Genomic DNA, 14,139 nt, shown 5'->3' with positions numbered 1-14,139 from the left:
GAAGAAGTTACTTCCCACCCATCCTCACTCCCACCCTTCTTACTGCTGGGGGGGTTTCAAGGGAATGAATTCTAGATAAAAGGAATGACTAGAATTGTAGCTGGTTTCCAAGAGGATTTGGTCTAAGACCCTCATTTTCAGATGTTGAGATGGAGGTCCAGTGACCAACAATGACTAAAATATAGGTGCTCTGACTGGACAATGGAAGGACTATAATTACTATCTGGCTCCTAGCCCACTGCTACCCCGTGAAATCTAAATCCTTTCTTGGATGGTTGTCTTCCATTCCCGCCACCCTCTGCTCCCTGCCAATCCCACCACTGGACATTTTTTACAGGCAGCTTAAACACCATAAGCTGTATAAATTCTCTCAGCTATTTCAGTGACTAATTAAAAGGATTGTGAGAGCCTAAAATGTCCAGCACAGAGATCCACCTGGACATAATAGAAACCTGATTGGTTATTGGAACAGTCTACCTCTGACTACACCACTCTCTCTGTCTTCTAGAACCTTAGCTGGAATTTTAAACCACAAATCTAACTCTAGATTGCATAAATATATTATGTAACTCTCTAATTTGCGACATGAGAGCAAGCTGTCTTTCTAAATAATATACCAGATCCCACAAAGACTCACTTTAATCACGGATAGTACCTACCCCAGTGTTCCACACCAGCTGGTAAGCCAACCAGTACTCATTGTTTAGAAATTAGAGGAATTCAGAAGGAGATATTAAAATAACAATTGGCTCGACAAACCAGCAGCAGGAGCCCCTCGCCCCTCCAAATCACAGGTTGGTAGAAAAGCAAAAGCAATGAAGTACATGTGTATTCAAGAAAAAAACTCAACCCACATTAAACATTAGCACACATCAACCCTGTTGGTTTCTCTGGGTTTATATATAAAACACTACAAAGATTTCTTTTTTTAAGTCTTCTGATGTAAGACATGACAAGGAGTACGAGCGTATCAGGAAGATAATTTGCTTTGTAAAAAGAGAGGAGAAAGGGCGAGAAGCAATAAGGAAGAGAAACAAAGATAGCAAACCAAATTCACAGGCAAGCCCTGTGGTTCACCCCAAACTTGGGAGCTCACAGAAGGCAGCCCTGAGTCAGGAACGGGACAGGGCCACCTGTCTTCTTCCCAACTGGGGGCCATCAGTGAGCTAAAATGAACTACTCACTTGCAAAAGATTGGGGTGGCAGGGGAAGGGCACAGATGAGGGTAAATGAAGCCAGCCCTATTTTCTCTGGCTCTTTTTAAAACTTCTTTACCGAAAAAGAGACTCCAAATAATAGCATCAGCTGCTAATCTAAAATGTTATCGACTTGTCCTGGCCCACCAGCCCGCTTCCTGCGTGCTTTGAGCTACAGAGTGAAGAAATGGAGAAGAGATGAAAGTCTACTTAAAATGAAAAGTACTAGATCTCAGAGGTGGCATAACCTCAAGAGAAAATGTGGCCAGGGACAAAGAATTTGGATAGACTGGGGTCCTACTCTAGAGAAGAGGCCCAGACAGGTTAACTGCCTTAAATATACAAGTAACTTAGTCATTCATATAGAAAAAGAAGAGGTTGTCTTCTGCCTCTAACACAAAGCATATACCCTTCATAAGGGTAAATTCTTCCTGTAAGCCAACGGCTCCACCCACAAACTTACACAACTAGAAAATGAAGGGACCGCTCTTCTGATTCTCTACATGACAAGTCTAGCTTACTTTGGGAGGTGATAGTAACTGTTAAGATACCATCAAGTATAAGGCATCAATGGCAATTCCATCCTGGTCTGATATGGTAAAACCCTAGGGTAAAAATTTTGGCATAGGCTAAATCGTGGACGGTTAAAAAGGTGAGCCCTGGATTTGGACTGTCTGGGTTCACATCGCATCTCCACCAGTTGATAACTGAACAGCTTATTTAACTTCCCCAAGCGCAGTTTCCCGGTTAGCGAAATGAGAACAGCACGCTATACACGCTACACATGCGAGCTGCCACCAGGTTCACGTGAGAGCCTGGCAGGAACTAAGTGCTCAATGAATGTTAGCTAATATTAGTCATACTCTACTTTCATCGATATCTTCTCTTAATAGTCACAGTTACCAAGTTCTGATTCTATCCAGTGGAAGCCTGGAGAAATGGCCGCCAATTTCTTTGGGCCCTACCAAAATAAAAGACACAATTTAATTTTGACTAAAAACAACAGTCATAGTTACTACTACTGGTGCTATTACTACCCCTACTACTGTACCACCTGGATTACTGTGCGTGTCTTTTTTTCCTCTCTTCTTCCTGTCCTTCCTTACTCTCAAGATTCTACCTATTTGCTCTCTCATTAACGTGGGCTTGTATTTCCTTCGTAAAAACATACATTGTGGTTCAATCCCACCTCTAGCCCTATCTGTCAGTGTGATGGTGGGTCTCTGACCCTCTCTGACACTTGGTTTACTTATATGTATGTAACATGGGGCTATAATGAGAATCAAATAAGATAATACCCGTAAAGTGCCTACGCATGAAAACCCTTAGTAAATGTGAGCTACTTCTCAATTTCTCGTCAGTATACAACGGATTTGGGGATTTGGAGCAGTACCAGATTCTCTCCCTGCACTAAAAAAGAGAGAACATCATATCTGTCAAATAGCCTGGATGAAAATCTAAATTTATAAATAGTTTAGAATATTTACAAAAAGTTCACCTCTGCAAGACTCATTTTTCCAAATGTCAGGACCATCATGATGATAACAGGCCAAATTAAAGTCCTCCATCCAGACGCCCAACTGCTAATGCTGCAGGGGATTTATTTATTTTAAAAGAATATTAGCTAAAACATTTTGGGAAACTACATAGTGGGCTTTCACCAGGAAAGAGTCATAGCTGATTTATGATATATCCACGAAGGAGAGCGGTTTGTGAGGAGGAGGTGGGCAAAGAAGGAGCACGCGCCCTCCAACCCCCACCTCCCAGCTGGACCCCCCAGATCCATCACGAGGGGCTTCTGGTACACTCAAGGCAGGGGTAGTGGAGGGACACATGAGGGAGGAGGACAAAGGTATCACCTCAGTGGATTTTCCTTCTCATGACTTGCATTGATTTTTATATGGAAACAGATCCTTTAAAGCAATTTAGATAAATCGAAGGTAGAATTTAACCTCCCTTACGTGTTCACCAAAAAGGGCAAGAAAGTGAGGGAACTGAGAGGAAACTGGGGGACCTTGACAAGGTGGAGGGAAAAATTAACAATTTCCTGATATGCTGAAGTCCTTTATTCCACATCCAACGCGGTGCACCTGGCCTAAGACAGGCATGAGGTTGTAAAGGGAGCATCACACTAACCCCACTTATTCTCAGGGGTCAAGAATATGGCTGATTCTGAGCCCCATTTCTCAGGCCTCACTGTGACTGCTATGACCTGGATAAAAAGTTCATATTCTATTTATTCTTCCCCTCTTCTCAAGGTCCAGGACAAGCAAAAGAATGAGGGGTAGGAAGGGATGAAGACACAGCCCAGGGGACCTGGGAATGGCTATCCTTGTGAGCACTGTTGTCTCCAGCAGCAAGGAAGAAACATATGCCATGTACGTGATGCTTCTAATGTTACAACCCAATGTTTCCAACGAAGAATGGGGTGCAGTCAGCCAGGGGAGTTCAGTCCACCTCCAGACCTGGGCTGTTCTAACGTGGACAGCAATGAGTTTGGTGGACTGAGAAGTCCATCTCTGATTCAGCTTTAAGGGAGCTTGGATTCCCTGGCCAAGAGCATGCCGCTTGTTGGATGCATGGGAAAGACAAAGGCAGCGGCAGAATGGGCTGGCAAGGGGCTTGCCGGAGTGGCTTACTGGCAGTGAGGTGTGCACATAGAAGGCTTAAAAGGAAGGGCAGCCTCTGCTTTGGAAAGATAAATGTACTCAACTGTCACAGTCTTAACTTTCTGCTTATCTCTGTGGCCCCTCCAAAGAGAAAACACAATCAAAACACCTGGATGGGCTAAACAGTGGTGTCATGGGAGGACAACCAGAAATGGAAATAGAAACTCTGAGTTCTAGCTCCAGTTCTGCTACTGACTCCTTTGTGTGGCCACATACCTATCACTCACACTCCATGGGCTCTGGGTGGCTGCTTTGGGGTGATGTAATTACATATGTCTAAGTCTCAGTATCCTTATCAAGAAAAGATACACGTTAAGAGTATTTACCTTGTGGTGTAGAGGGAAGATTAAGATGATCTATGTCAAGAACTCAGCACAGTGCCCAGAATCCAGTAAGTCTCAATAAAGTTTAGCCATTCTATGAGCACTTGTAAAGTGTGTGAGATAAGTGAGCTCAATGCTCTCTTGCAGTTCTAACCTTGTTTTTACTCTAAACTTCGGGGAGATGAAAGAAAAGGGGCTCTGGGCATGCTGGCTAAGAAATCGAGGCTCAGAATTTAGAAAGCAAAGGCAAGTTTGCCATGGCTTCTAAGGAATGGTGATACTTATGTTCTGTAATTTGAGCTAATGTTGATTATTGCCAGACAAGTCAACTTGCAGGTTAAAATAATGATCACAGTGCTTGGAAAGTACTGCAAAACTAGAGCATAGTCATTTTCATATGGTTGAAGTCCCACACTGAGATGCCTGAGAGGTATAAACTCCTAGGGCTCTGGGTTCTTCTAGGTTCCCCTGGCAAACTGCTCACTCTCTGATGAAGAGTCATTGAATAAGTCAAGAACCACCTACACCTGGATTATTACTGTCACATGAATGGTGATCCTTGAAGACGGTCCTTCAATAGACTCCATCTACAAATGTTCACAGATTACTACCTTGTTACAGTTTGAACAGGGCTTTGCCTATATATTTTGTGACTTTGCATCTCCTTTCCAATTCCCAATACATAATAGGACCTCCACACTGTGGCTAGCCCATGAGGACAAATGACAAAACAGAAGGTCTCCTGGTGCTGATGGGCCAGTGGATGGAAGTCATTCCAGTAGAAAGTGATGCCTCCTGGTAAACCCAACCCATCTTTCCTAGTTTCCAGAGTTCCGTAGACTGGAGCTGGCCCACCCAGACTGCCATCTCTAAATTCTATACACTCTCTTAGAAATGCAAGTGTAGACAGTCTCCTCAACTAGACCAAGCTATTAGATATTAATGTTCAGACAACACCTACCTCACTCCAGACCAGCATGGTACCGAATATGACCTGTAACCCATCAAAGAAATTGTCCCCTATGATGATCACAGTCGCACCTCCCGTCGTCCATCCTTCACTCGGGCTGATGGCTTTGATACAGGGAGTAGCTGCTTTTCAACACACATGAAAAAGAGAAGGAGTCGGCTGTTAGAACCAAACTTTAATGATGGGAGACTTGAGGAAAAGAAAAAAAAAAAATCTTTTATCTTTTCACGAACAGAAAGTCCCTCAAGATCTCAGCATTTCCTAGTCACATTAGGACCTGAAACCTCAGGGTGCAATTTCAGTTTTTAAAAGCATGCTTTTCATTGTTCCTATTAAGATACATATATGTTACCCAAATCTTTTTCAAACCTGAAATCTTATGAAATAAAACGTAGAAGCAAAATTTAATTTATGAAATGCTAAGGATTTTTTTTAAATGGGTGATGTTTTAAAATACACTGGAAACCTCATAGAATTGCTTCATAATTAAATACATCTCCTGAAAAGAAAGCTCATAGATTTTTTAGATAAACATTGCTGTTTGATGGGAAGGCAAGAAAGAAAGGAGGCTGGAGCAGAACATCATTCCTGTTCCATGCCTTCTGTCTGTACCACTAACAGAGCAATATTCCTGAATAAAAGTCACTAAGTTTTTTTCAATAAATGTCATGGATCCCATTTTATAGATGCAAAGTATGCAGGTCACTCAGGGTGAATTATGTAACCAAATAGCTGAGTCAGGGCTGAACCACAGAAAGTCCCATGACCTTTGCTTTGTTGTCATTCCCAGGCATAAAACCCAAGAACTGGCTTTTTCAAAACTTCCTATCTCCTTTCTTTCCATTATAAATGGCCCTTGGAGATGGGAAATAATTTGCAAATACTGTGATTCCAAACACACTAGAGGTGGTTTGCCTGATGAGCATGGCGTGCTTTCAACAGAATTACTAGGCAAAAATGAAATCTCTCAGAGAGTACTTTCGTACCACTGAGGACTGTTAACTCCACAATGCCATGCTGCTGTTTTCATGATCACTTTTATGAAAAGGAACAAAGCAAAATTCTAAAGCAAAGGAGATATTGTCTAAGGAGAGAAAATGAGACCCTCCTCTTTAATAAAATGTTTATTAAGTACCCTAGACTGACTTTCCAAGTATTGAAGCCAATGAGAGCACCAGTTAATTTTAACAGGAAGAAACTGGCAAAAAAATTATTGGACTTTGTCAAATTTGGCAAAATGTCATGCTTTAACTTTTGCAAGAAGAAAAGAAAATATGAAGCCCAGCCCGCTGGAACCATTGCTCATGTGCCACCACACAAACAAGCAGAATGGGTTTGATTTTGAGTCAAATTTATCTTATAAAATTGCACAGAGAAATTTGGAAATATCCAAACTAAACATTTCATGTTGGCTGAACTCACAGCAATGCATTTACAACTAAAACTGGCCAGTTCAGATGCCTTTTCTCTCCCCCACTTTCTCCTAAAAACAAAATAATTAATCAAGGAAATGTAAATGATTCATGGCTTGAAAATTCTTGTTCAATTTTTGACACATATAAAGGTTGTGATCAATGTTCCACAGGCATAGGACTTTTTTGTAAAATCTTCCTTTAAAAGTAACCACGTTTAAATGCATAATTGTGTACTCCTAAACTAATGATAGAATATGATGCATGATTCCAAGCAATTTATAAGAGAAATAAACTACATTTAACAACTATATAAAATTCTTAAAATATAAGCAGTTTGGAAACATTCTAGTTAATGTCTCAAAATCTTAATTCTTAATTTCTAACTCAGTATAAGTACTTAGTTGCTAGAGTGGAGTAGAACAGGTATTACTATATCCCCGGATACTTCTGAGAAGAATAGAATATTGGTTTAACTGAACTGGTCTTGAAAGATTCCTGCCTGATGGCAAAGTGTGGAATCCAACGGTATCATTAAACGCTGACCCTGTGATTGCCCTCAAAAACCACAAAATAATCTTGGTGTTTATTATCTGTATTAGCTTTGGGATTTCTTTTAATTTTTTAAATTTTATTTTTTAATCACACAAGCATGTTCCTTTAGTTAAGTATGGACTCCTCCAGGCTTTCTCATCGTTGCACGAAAGCAGACACAAGGGCGTGTTGGTTTATCTTTGACAGGCTCTCCTATTGTAAAGAAGCTATAATAACATGGTCAAGAACTGCCAATTTTATACGTGACCCCAGCTCTCTTTTTTCCATTTGTTATTTGTAGGACAGAGAAGGCATGTAAGTACATATATGTATAGATGTGTGTGTATGTGTTCAAACATTTCCTAAGGAAAGTGATAATGTTTTCAACCATCCAGAAGCAAAGGTACACGTCAACTAGTCAGAGGTAAGTGAGCATCAAGTTTCAAGAGAAAAACTGGTGAGGAAACAATATACAATACCATCTTCTTAGTTTTGGGGGAGGAACAAAAAGCGCTGGAGGAAGTACTAAAGGAAAAGAGTGGCACCCCTGGATCCATCCTACCTCTATGCTCAACACAATCCACTATCCCTGCTTAGGGAACTAAGTGCCATTCTCAGAACAAGTCGGTCGGGCAGCCCTTTCTAAGTTGAGACCTCAAAGGGTTCCAAAGGTGCTCCTATACATCTGTGTCATGGCAGTCTTGAGAGGAAGCTCTGTGGCACTCCCCCACTGGGAAGATTGGAAAATATGTAAAGGAATCATGGGCTGACCCACTGAGAGAGAGGGGTGAGGAAGGGATGTTACTGGCATTTAGTACCTGGAAGTCAAAGATGCTAAGTTTTCATGCATGAGACAGTCCTGCAAATGAAGAACGCTATAATGTCAATAATGCAGGGTAGAAGACACTGTGACTAGCTAAATGAACCAGGCTCAAGAGCAGTTGTTAAGAACTCGCAAATCCATACAGGCCAAGGCAAGAAACACAAATGAATACAGCAGCTCAGGGTCTCAGAATAAGCATGAGATGGATGGTTGCTGGTACCGAATTGGGGAAGCTCCAGCCATCGGTATCCCCGCACAGAGGCAGTCCCAGTGTGACCTGGTCTTCTGATCTTTCTAAAGAAGCCAGGAGCCCAGATTTTTATGTGAAATTTCCCAATCTTTAAATGCTGGCAACTAATTCAATATATTTTTTTAATGTGTAGGCTAAACAAAATGTTTATGGACTTAAATTTAACTCATCGGCTGCCATCTTACATTTTGACCCTAGTCACAAACAAACTTGCCAGACTAAAAGCAGCCCAGGAAGTACTTGCAAACGTGCCTAAAATAACAAGTACCCAAATGTTCACTGTAGTATCGACAGTAAACAGTATAAGAGTCTAGGTGCCCCCAATAAGGGAGTGATCATAGGATGTGTGGAGTATCATGAGAATGGACGAAAAAAATTTTCTATAAACTGACATGGAAAGATGTCAAAATATGTCAGTAAGTAAAACAAAAATCAGTTTGTAGCCTGATGAATAGTGTGATTCTGTTAACTTAAAAACTGATATCTATTAGCCTATATGCATGAGCATGTGTAGGTATGTGTGAACAGGTATGACAGACAAAAGTCTGGAAGGATGTACACGAACTGTCCCCAGTGGGTCCATATGAAAAAGGAAGGTGACTAGAGAAAGGAGACTATCAAATTCTACTCTATAGATAGCCGTATGGTTTGAATTTTTCCAGTGAGCACATACTAAGGTAATACGTTTTAATTAAAAAAATAACAGCAGAGCGTTTAATTCTGTGCGACATAAAGGTTATACGTTTTAGAGCAAATTGATACTACTTTTTTTTTTTAAGCTCAGATGTGCTAAGTAACAGACCCTGAGCCTCCCCTTCCGTCTTCTCTTGGGGTATGTTTTCTCTGAGAAAGCTCGGAGAACGTCTGCAACGACTTGTTTTTCTTTCACTCAGGATATCCAGAGAGATGCAGAGGGAAGATAGTTTGTAATAGTCACGGTGGATGTGTTCGGTGAAATCTGAAGGTGAAAAGACTCATGAAAGAGTTCAATCCAGCCCAGGAGTGTAATAATCAATACAATTCTATCTCCAAGGAAATATTATGGAATGGGGGAGAGGAGTGGATTTGAATACAAAACCACTTTCACCGGCCAAATCTTGATTTAATTAATGAAAGAGTCTTTCTTCCTCGCCAATGAATTTTCACACTCTGGGTCTCCACAAGGACAGTAAGCCAATTCCTGGTTCTAAATCTCATTAAAAATAAAAGTTTGGGTGTTTTTTTCTCTTTTGTTTTTTTTTAAACCTCTCCTCCCACTCACAACAGCCACCCAAGTAAAGGAGATTTTTCCTTCCTTCAAACTATGACAATAACATGATTATACCACCACAGTTTAGCATAATGGCTCTGAAATGCTCGTGGCACATTGCAGAGTTAAAGTGGAAATTATTAGGTAGCTCTTCTTTGTTATAATAATGATCACTCCACAAATAAGAGCTCTTCTCCCAAAGGTACTGCAAGGCGCAAAATGCTAATTCTGAAGATTATGTGTGCGCTTTTATTAAATATTACTATGCCCTGCCTGTTTGAGGGCTTCTCTGCTCTGATTGTTTTATGAGTACCATGTTAATGTCATTCCCATCTTGCTAGCAGCAGGCACACATTTTAGCGTTTGTATGAGAGTTGATCAAAGGCCACGTGCTGGGGGAATTGCTGAGAAAACACGGACAAGCGATAAAAATCTAACAGATTAATTGGTTTAAATTTCATTTCAGGGTGTTGAACTTTGGCTCGGAACTCTAATACTACACCGTGAGTCAGGGCCTAATTACCAGATTTCCAATTTGCTTCTGAACAATGGTTGCGGTGAGAAGGAAAAGAGAGGGTAGAACGAGGGGGGAAAAAAAAAAAAAAAAAAACGAAAGAAAGAAATCGTTCAGGCTCCAGTACATATTTAACAACTAATGTTCTGTGTGCAGACAATTGCACCAGGGGCCATTTGCTATCACCTGCTCTACTTCCAGAGGGTTTATATTTCCTTCCAATAGCCACAGAAGGCAGAAGAAATCACGGATGGCCTCAGCAGTTTGAAATTTTCTGATTTATAGAATCAGTATTACAAGATTCGAATGCCTGCTCACCCACACTGGGAAGTATCGGGCTTTTTATTAGCGAGGTGAATTTATAAACTGGAATCGCCCCTCAGCCTCCAATAGCAATGATCTATTTCATTGATAGAAAGCCAGGGCCGGGAGAACCATGTTTACCTCGGGGTTTATGGGGGGCCTTGGGAATAAGGGTTAATTGAGCTCAGAGGTGCCTGCCCATTGAGGTGAATTAGTGGTGTGCGCAGCTATCAACAGGGTCCTGGGGCTGCTCTTACTTTTGCCTCTGAAATCTCTTTGTACTGTGATCAATACCTCACTTGTTTGGGGGAGCTGTATAGATGACCCGGGTGCAGCAGTTACCATCTCTTATCCCCAAAGTGAGGCTTTTGTGACAGTCGATGTCCCATTACAGAAGCCTCACTGGAGATGTGTTGTTTGGCTCTTTTCTCCATCCCTGTGTTTAAATACCATGGGGAAACAATGCTCAATCAGTTGGTAAAAGGTACAAATTTGGAAATGCTTTAATCCCACTCCAAATCTCAAAATAAAGTTCCACTGAAGTGGAGGTAATGTTATTTTCCATTTTCTTTGTATATGGTATATGGAAAAAAAAAATGGAAACCCTCCTTTTCCAGCATTCTGTTAACCAGAACTCTCTACTACTGATGAACATTTCTACAGAGCAGATACTGATGCTTACAATGGAGGTGAAGATGCCACCACCAGCCCTTAATGGCTTCTGAGTAAAGACAGAAAGATGCGACTATGTTAAGTTGATTCTAACGTTCAGGGTATTATAGCATCTGAAAATGGGCCAGAGCTCCAGCTTTTCAAGTTCCACATCTACCACCCAGTGCGACCTTGAAGCAGTCACTTACCCTCTCTCTGAGTCACCCGCTCTAAGCAGTGGTGGTACCCACCTCACAGACTCCTGGCAAAATGCAGAAAGTGCCTGCTTGGGTATTGCTGTTTTACTATGTTCCATGCACATAGGACGCTAGTTGCTATAATAACAATTACTGTCATCATCAGTTCCCCACTAACCAGAGTTTATTTACTAGAATACACCATAGTCTCACCATCGCAGATTATGAGGCGGATTGTAAAACTTCCCTAGGAAATTTCCAACCCAGTGACTTGCTAACATAGCTAAGCTTACTGAGGAGGTGAATTTGGCATCAGTAAATACAAAGTAGAATTTTTTTTTAAGGCTCTCATTAGCCTGGAATGAATATTAATGGCAATCTTTTCAGAAATGAGGAATTAACTTTAATGTTCTTGCCCCAAACTCTTGAGACTTGGCAGAAAATGTTGCGAAACCCATGAGCTCAGCTCATTTCTATGGGACACCTGTGACCTCATAAACTCTCAGGCCTTTCTCCCTTGTATCTACTTGATTTTGGTAAGGTTGTGCTTGGGAGCAAGTCTGTTTCAGAGATGGATGGGGACACAAAGTACCCCCACTTGGACTCAGTGCACAGTTATCTGCCCTTCCTGTTTAATTGGAACTATTATTTTTGCTAAAACTATTATCTTTTCTAAAGTGAAATGATGATTTTCCTGACTGCTCACAGCTCATCAGGAGCAACACCTGCATTCTTTGATCCTGACATCCAGTAGCTGCTGGCCAGGGAGGAGGGCAAACAGAGGGTTTGACCCTCCTGGGAAACCTGGCTCTGTATATTTTCACCATGTACAGGAAGTGAATCTATTCTGGGTTCACCCACCCTCCAACTGGAAGCCTTAGAAACCAGTAGCAGTTATAATGCCTGACCTGAACCCTAGCACCAGAGGGTGCAAACTTCACTTTCAGAATGCTAACCTCACCACAGACTCCTAGCCAACTAATAAACAGATAAACAAATTTGACAGTTTCCTCACTCAAGATGGAGCAGTCTTTGTAACACTTATGCTCTTACTTTAACTTTACTAACCAGATTTATTTCTGCCTTCCTTTATTTTCTTTAGTAATTGCTTTATGCAGTTAAGCATTTTATTGTTTATTAGGGTTTTTATTTGGGTTGGTTTTGTTATTGGCCTGCATTTATTGCCCCATCCACTAGCATATCTAGATATTACTTGGCAAAGAATCACATATTATATATGCAAAAGAGCCTCCCTCCTTCTCTCTCCCAACCCCCTGTGTGTATGTGGGTGTTTGTGTGTGATGGTGTGTTTGTCACTCTGAAGAGAACTGTAACCCATGATATAGATATTTCTCAACACCAGATGCAATTAAATCTATTAAATATTAAATGAGGAGTTCAAGAATTTCAAGTGTTTTTCATCCTTTATTCCAAAGTGACTTCATTTGGCAAGAAAGCCCTTTGCTTTGACATTAATGGCTCTCTCAGAAAACAAGTGAAGGAAAAATTCATAGTTGTTAGATGGAAACATGGATCTAATATCCATCTACATCAAGGCAGAGTTAACCCAGTGGGGCTGTCTAGGTGTATCTGAACTTAGCAGAATACCTAAGTTCCAAACTATGCCATTTGCTAAATACAGAGCAAGTCCAAATCATATCTACTTGCCATTTATTTTGCAGATTTCTTATTCTGTTCTGAATTAGCAAAATTCCTCAACAATGAGTGGACATAGATCTGAACAAGGGAAGGACAGAAATCCTGGTACAGAAATCCTGGGGCAACAATCGTAATCCGAATATTCCAGCACAAGCACTTTGGGATTTCTGAGTTTGTCTATTTGTGATCCAGAACTTTGTGCAGGTTCACTACACAGGGTGATTTAAAAATTTAACAGTGAAAAATCTTGACATTTTGATGTACCTGTAACTTCTAAATTGCACCTGGAAGACTTGTTTAAGGCTTTTTGATTTAATGACACGCAACACAGCATTGTTTCATAATATGCAAAAATTGTTTGTTAAAAACACTTCAGGAGGGCTTCCCTGTTGGCGCAGTGGTTAAGAATCTGCCTGCCTATGCAGGGGACACAGTTCGAGCCCTGGTCCGGGAAGATCCCACATGCCGTGGAGCAACTAAGCCCGTGTGCCACAACTACTGAGCCTGCGCTCTAGAGCGCGCGAGCCACAACTACTGAGCCCGCGTGCCACAACTACTGAAGGCTGCACGCCTAGAGTCCATGCTCCGCAACAAAGAGAAGCCACTGCAATGAGAAGCCCGCGCACCGCAACGAAGAGTAGCCCCTGCTCGCCGCAGCTAGAGAAAGCCTGCGCACAGCAACGAACACCCAATGCAGCCAAAAATAAATAAACAAATAAACAAACAAATAAATAAATAAACAAAAACATTTCGGGAGCTCAGAATTTTATAACTCAACGAGGTGAGAATGTACTGCTTTCCACCTCAAGTTTGATCTGTCAAATCCAAAATTAAAATGTACAAAATATTAATCCTAGAGCAGCTCACAGCAAATAATGCCATCAGTTTTTCTTTTTTCTTGTCCTATGACTGTCAGCCACCCCTTTGCAAAGCAACAGAGAAAAATTATCATGGAGGGTGGAAGAATCCTCAAAATGAATTATTCATGGGTCCAATTGTGATATTTGTTGCAACAATAGTAAATTCACTTGCCTCTGATTATACAGTAGGTAAATAACTCTTTTCTTCCTGATGAGAACTTTCATGCACAAAATTATTTTTAGCCCAATTCTCCTGATTATCCTGTTATAAGAAAAGTTCTAGATATGAAAGTCAGGGAAGAAATGGAAATGAAAGTCACTTTCCAAAAAAGGACACCCAATATTGTGAAGAAAGGAAACAATTTTCAGGTTAAAAAAAAAAAAAAAACATGTCACTGCTTCTTCATGGACTCCTCAAGTGTTTATTTGCAAGCAATCTTCCTGGGCCTGGAAAATCATAAAGTCAAATATGAGCAAGTCTAGTGGAAAATCTGTGACGCTAATCTTGGCTGGAGCCGTACTTTTAACA

At 41.0% G+C, this 14,139-nt stretch overlaps 1 protein-coding gene across 11 annotated transcripts in view; it reads right to left on the bottom strand.

Annotated features, from left to right (window-relative positions):
- Positions 1-14,139, bottom strand: part of EBF1 (EBF transcription factor 1) — a gene marked incomplete at its 3' end in the record, with an annotated part of 392,977 nt that overhangs the window by 90,054 nt on the left and 288,784 nt on the right. For 7 of the 11 annotated variants that reach the window (XM_082836739.1, XM_082836746.1, XM_082836744.1 and 4 more), the window contains one exon: positions 5,150-5,280. In XM_082836739.1, coding sequence (XP_082692865.1) covers positions 5,150-5,280 — 131 coding nt within the window. Of the gene's footprint in view, positions 1-5,149; positions 5,284-14,139 lie in introns of all 11 variants that reach the window. The other 4 variants (XM_082836741.1, XM_082836743.1, XM_082836740.1 and 1 more) reach the window with 1 other exon arrangement.

This window comes from Leucopleurus acutus (assembly GCF_964270905.1).
Source record: "Leucopleurus acutus genome assembly, chromosome: 3".
NCBI lineage: Eukaryota > Metazoa > Chordata > Mammalia > Artiodactyla > Delphinidae > Leucopleurus > Leucopleurus acutus.
Note: the sequence above shows the minus strand (reverse complement) of the source record. Positions and strands in the feature narration are given on the sequence as shown.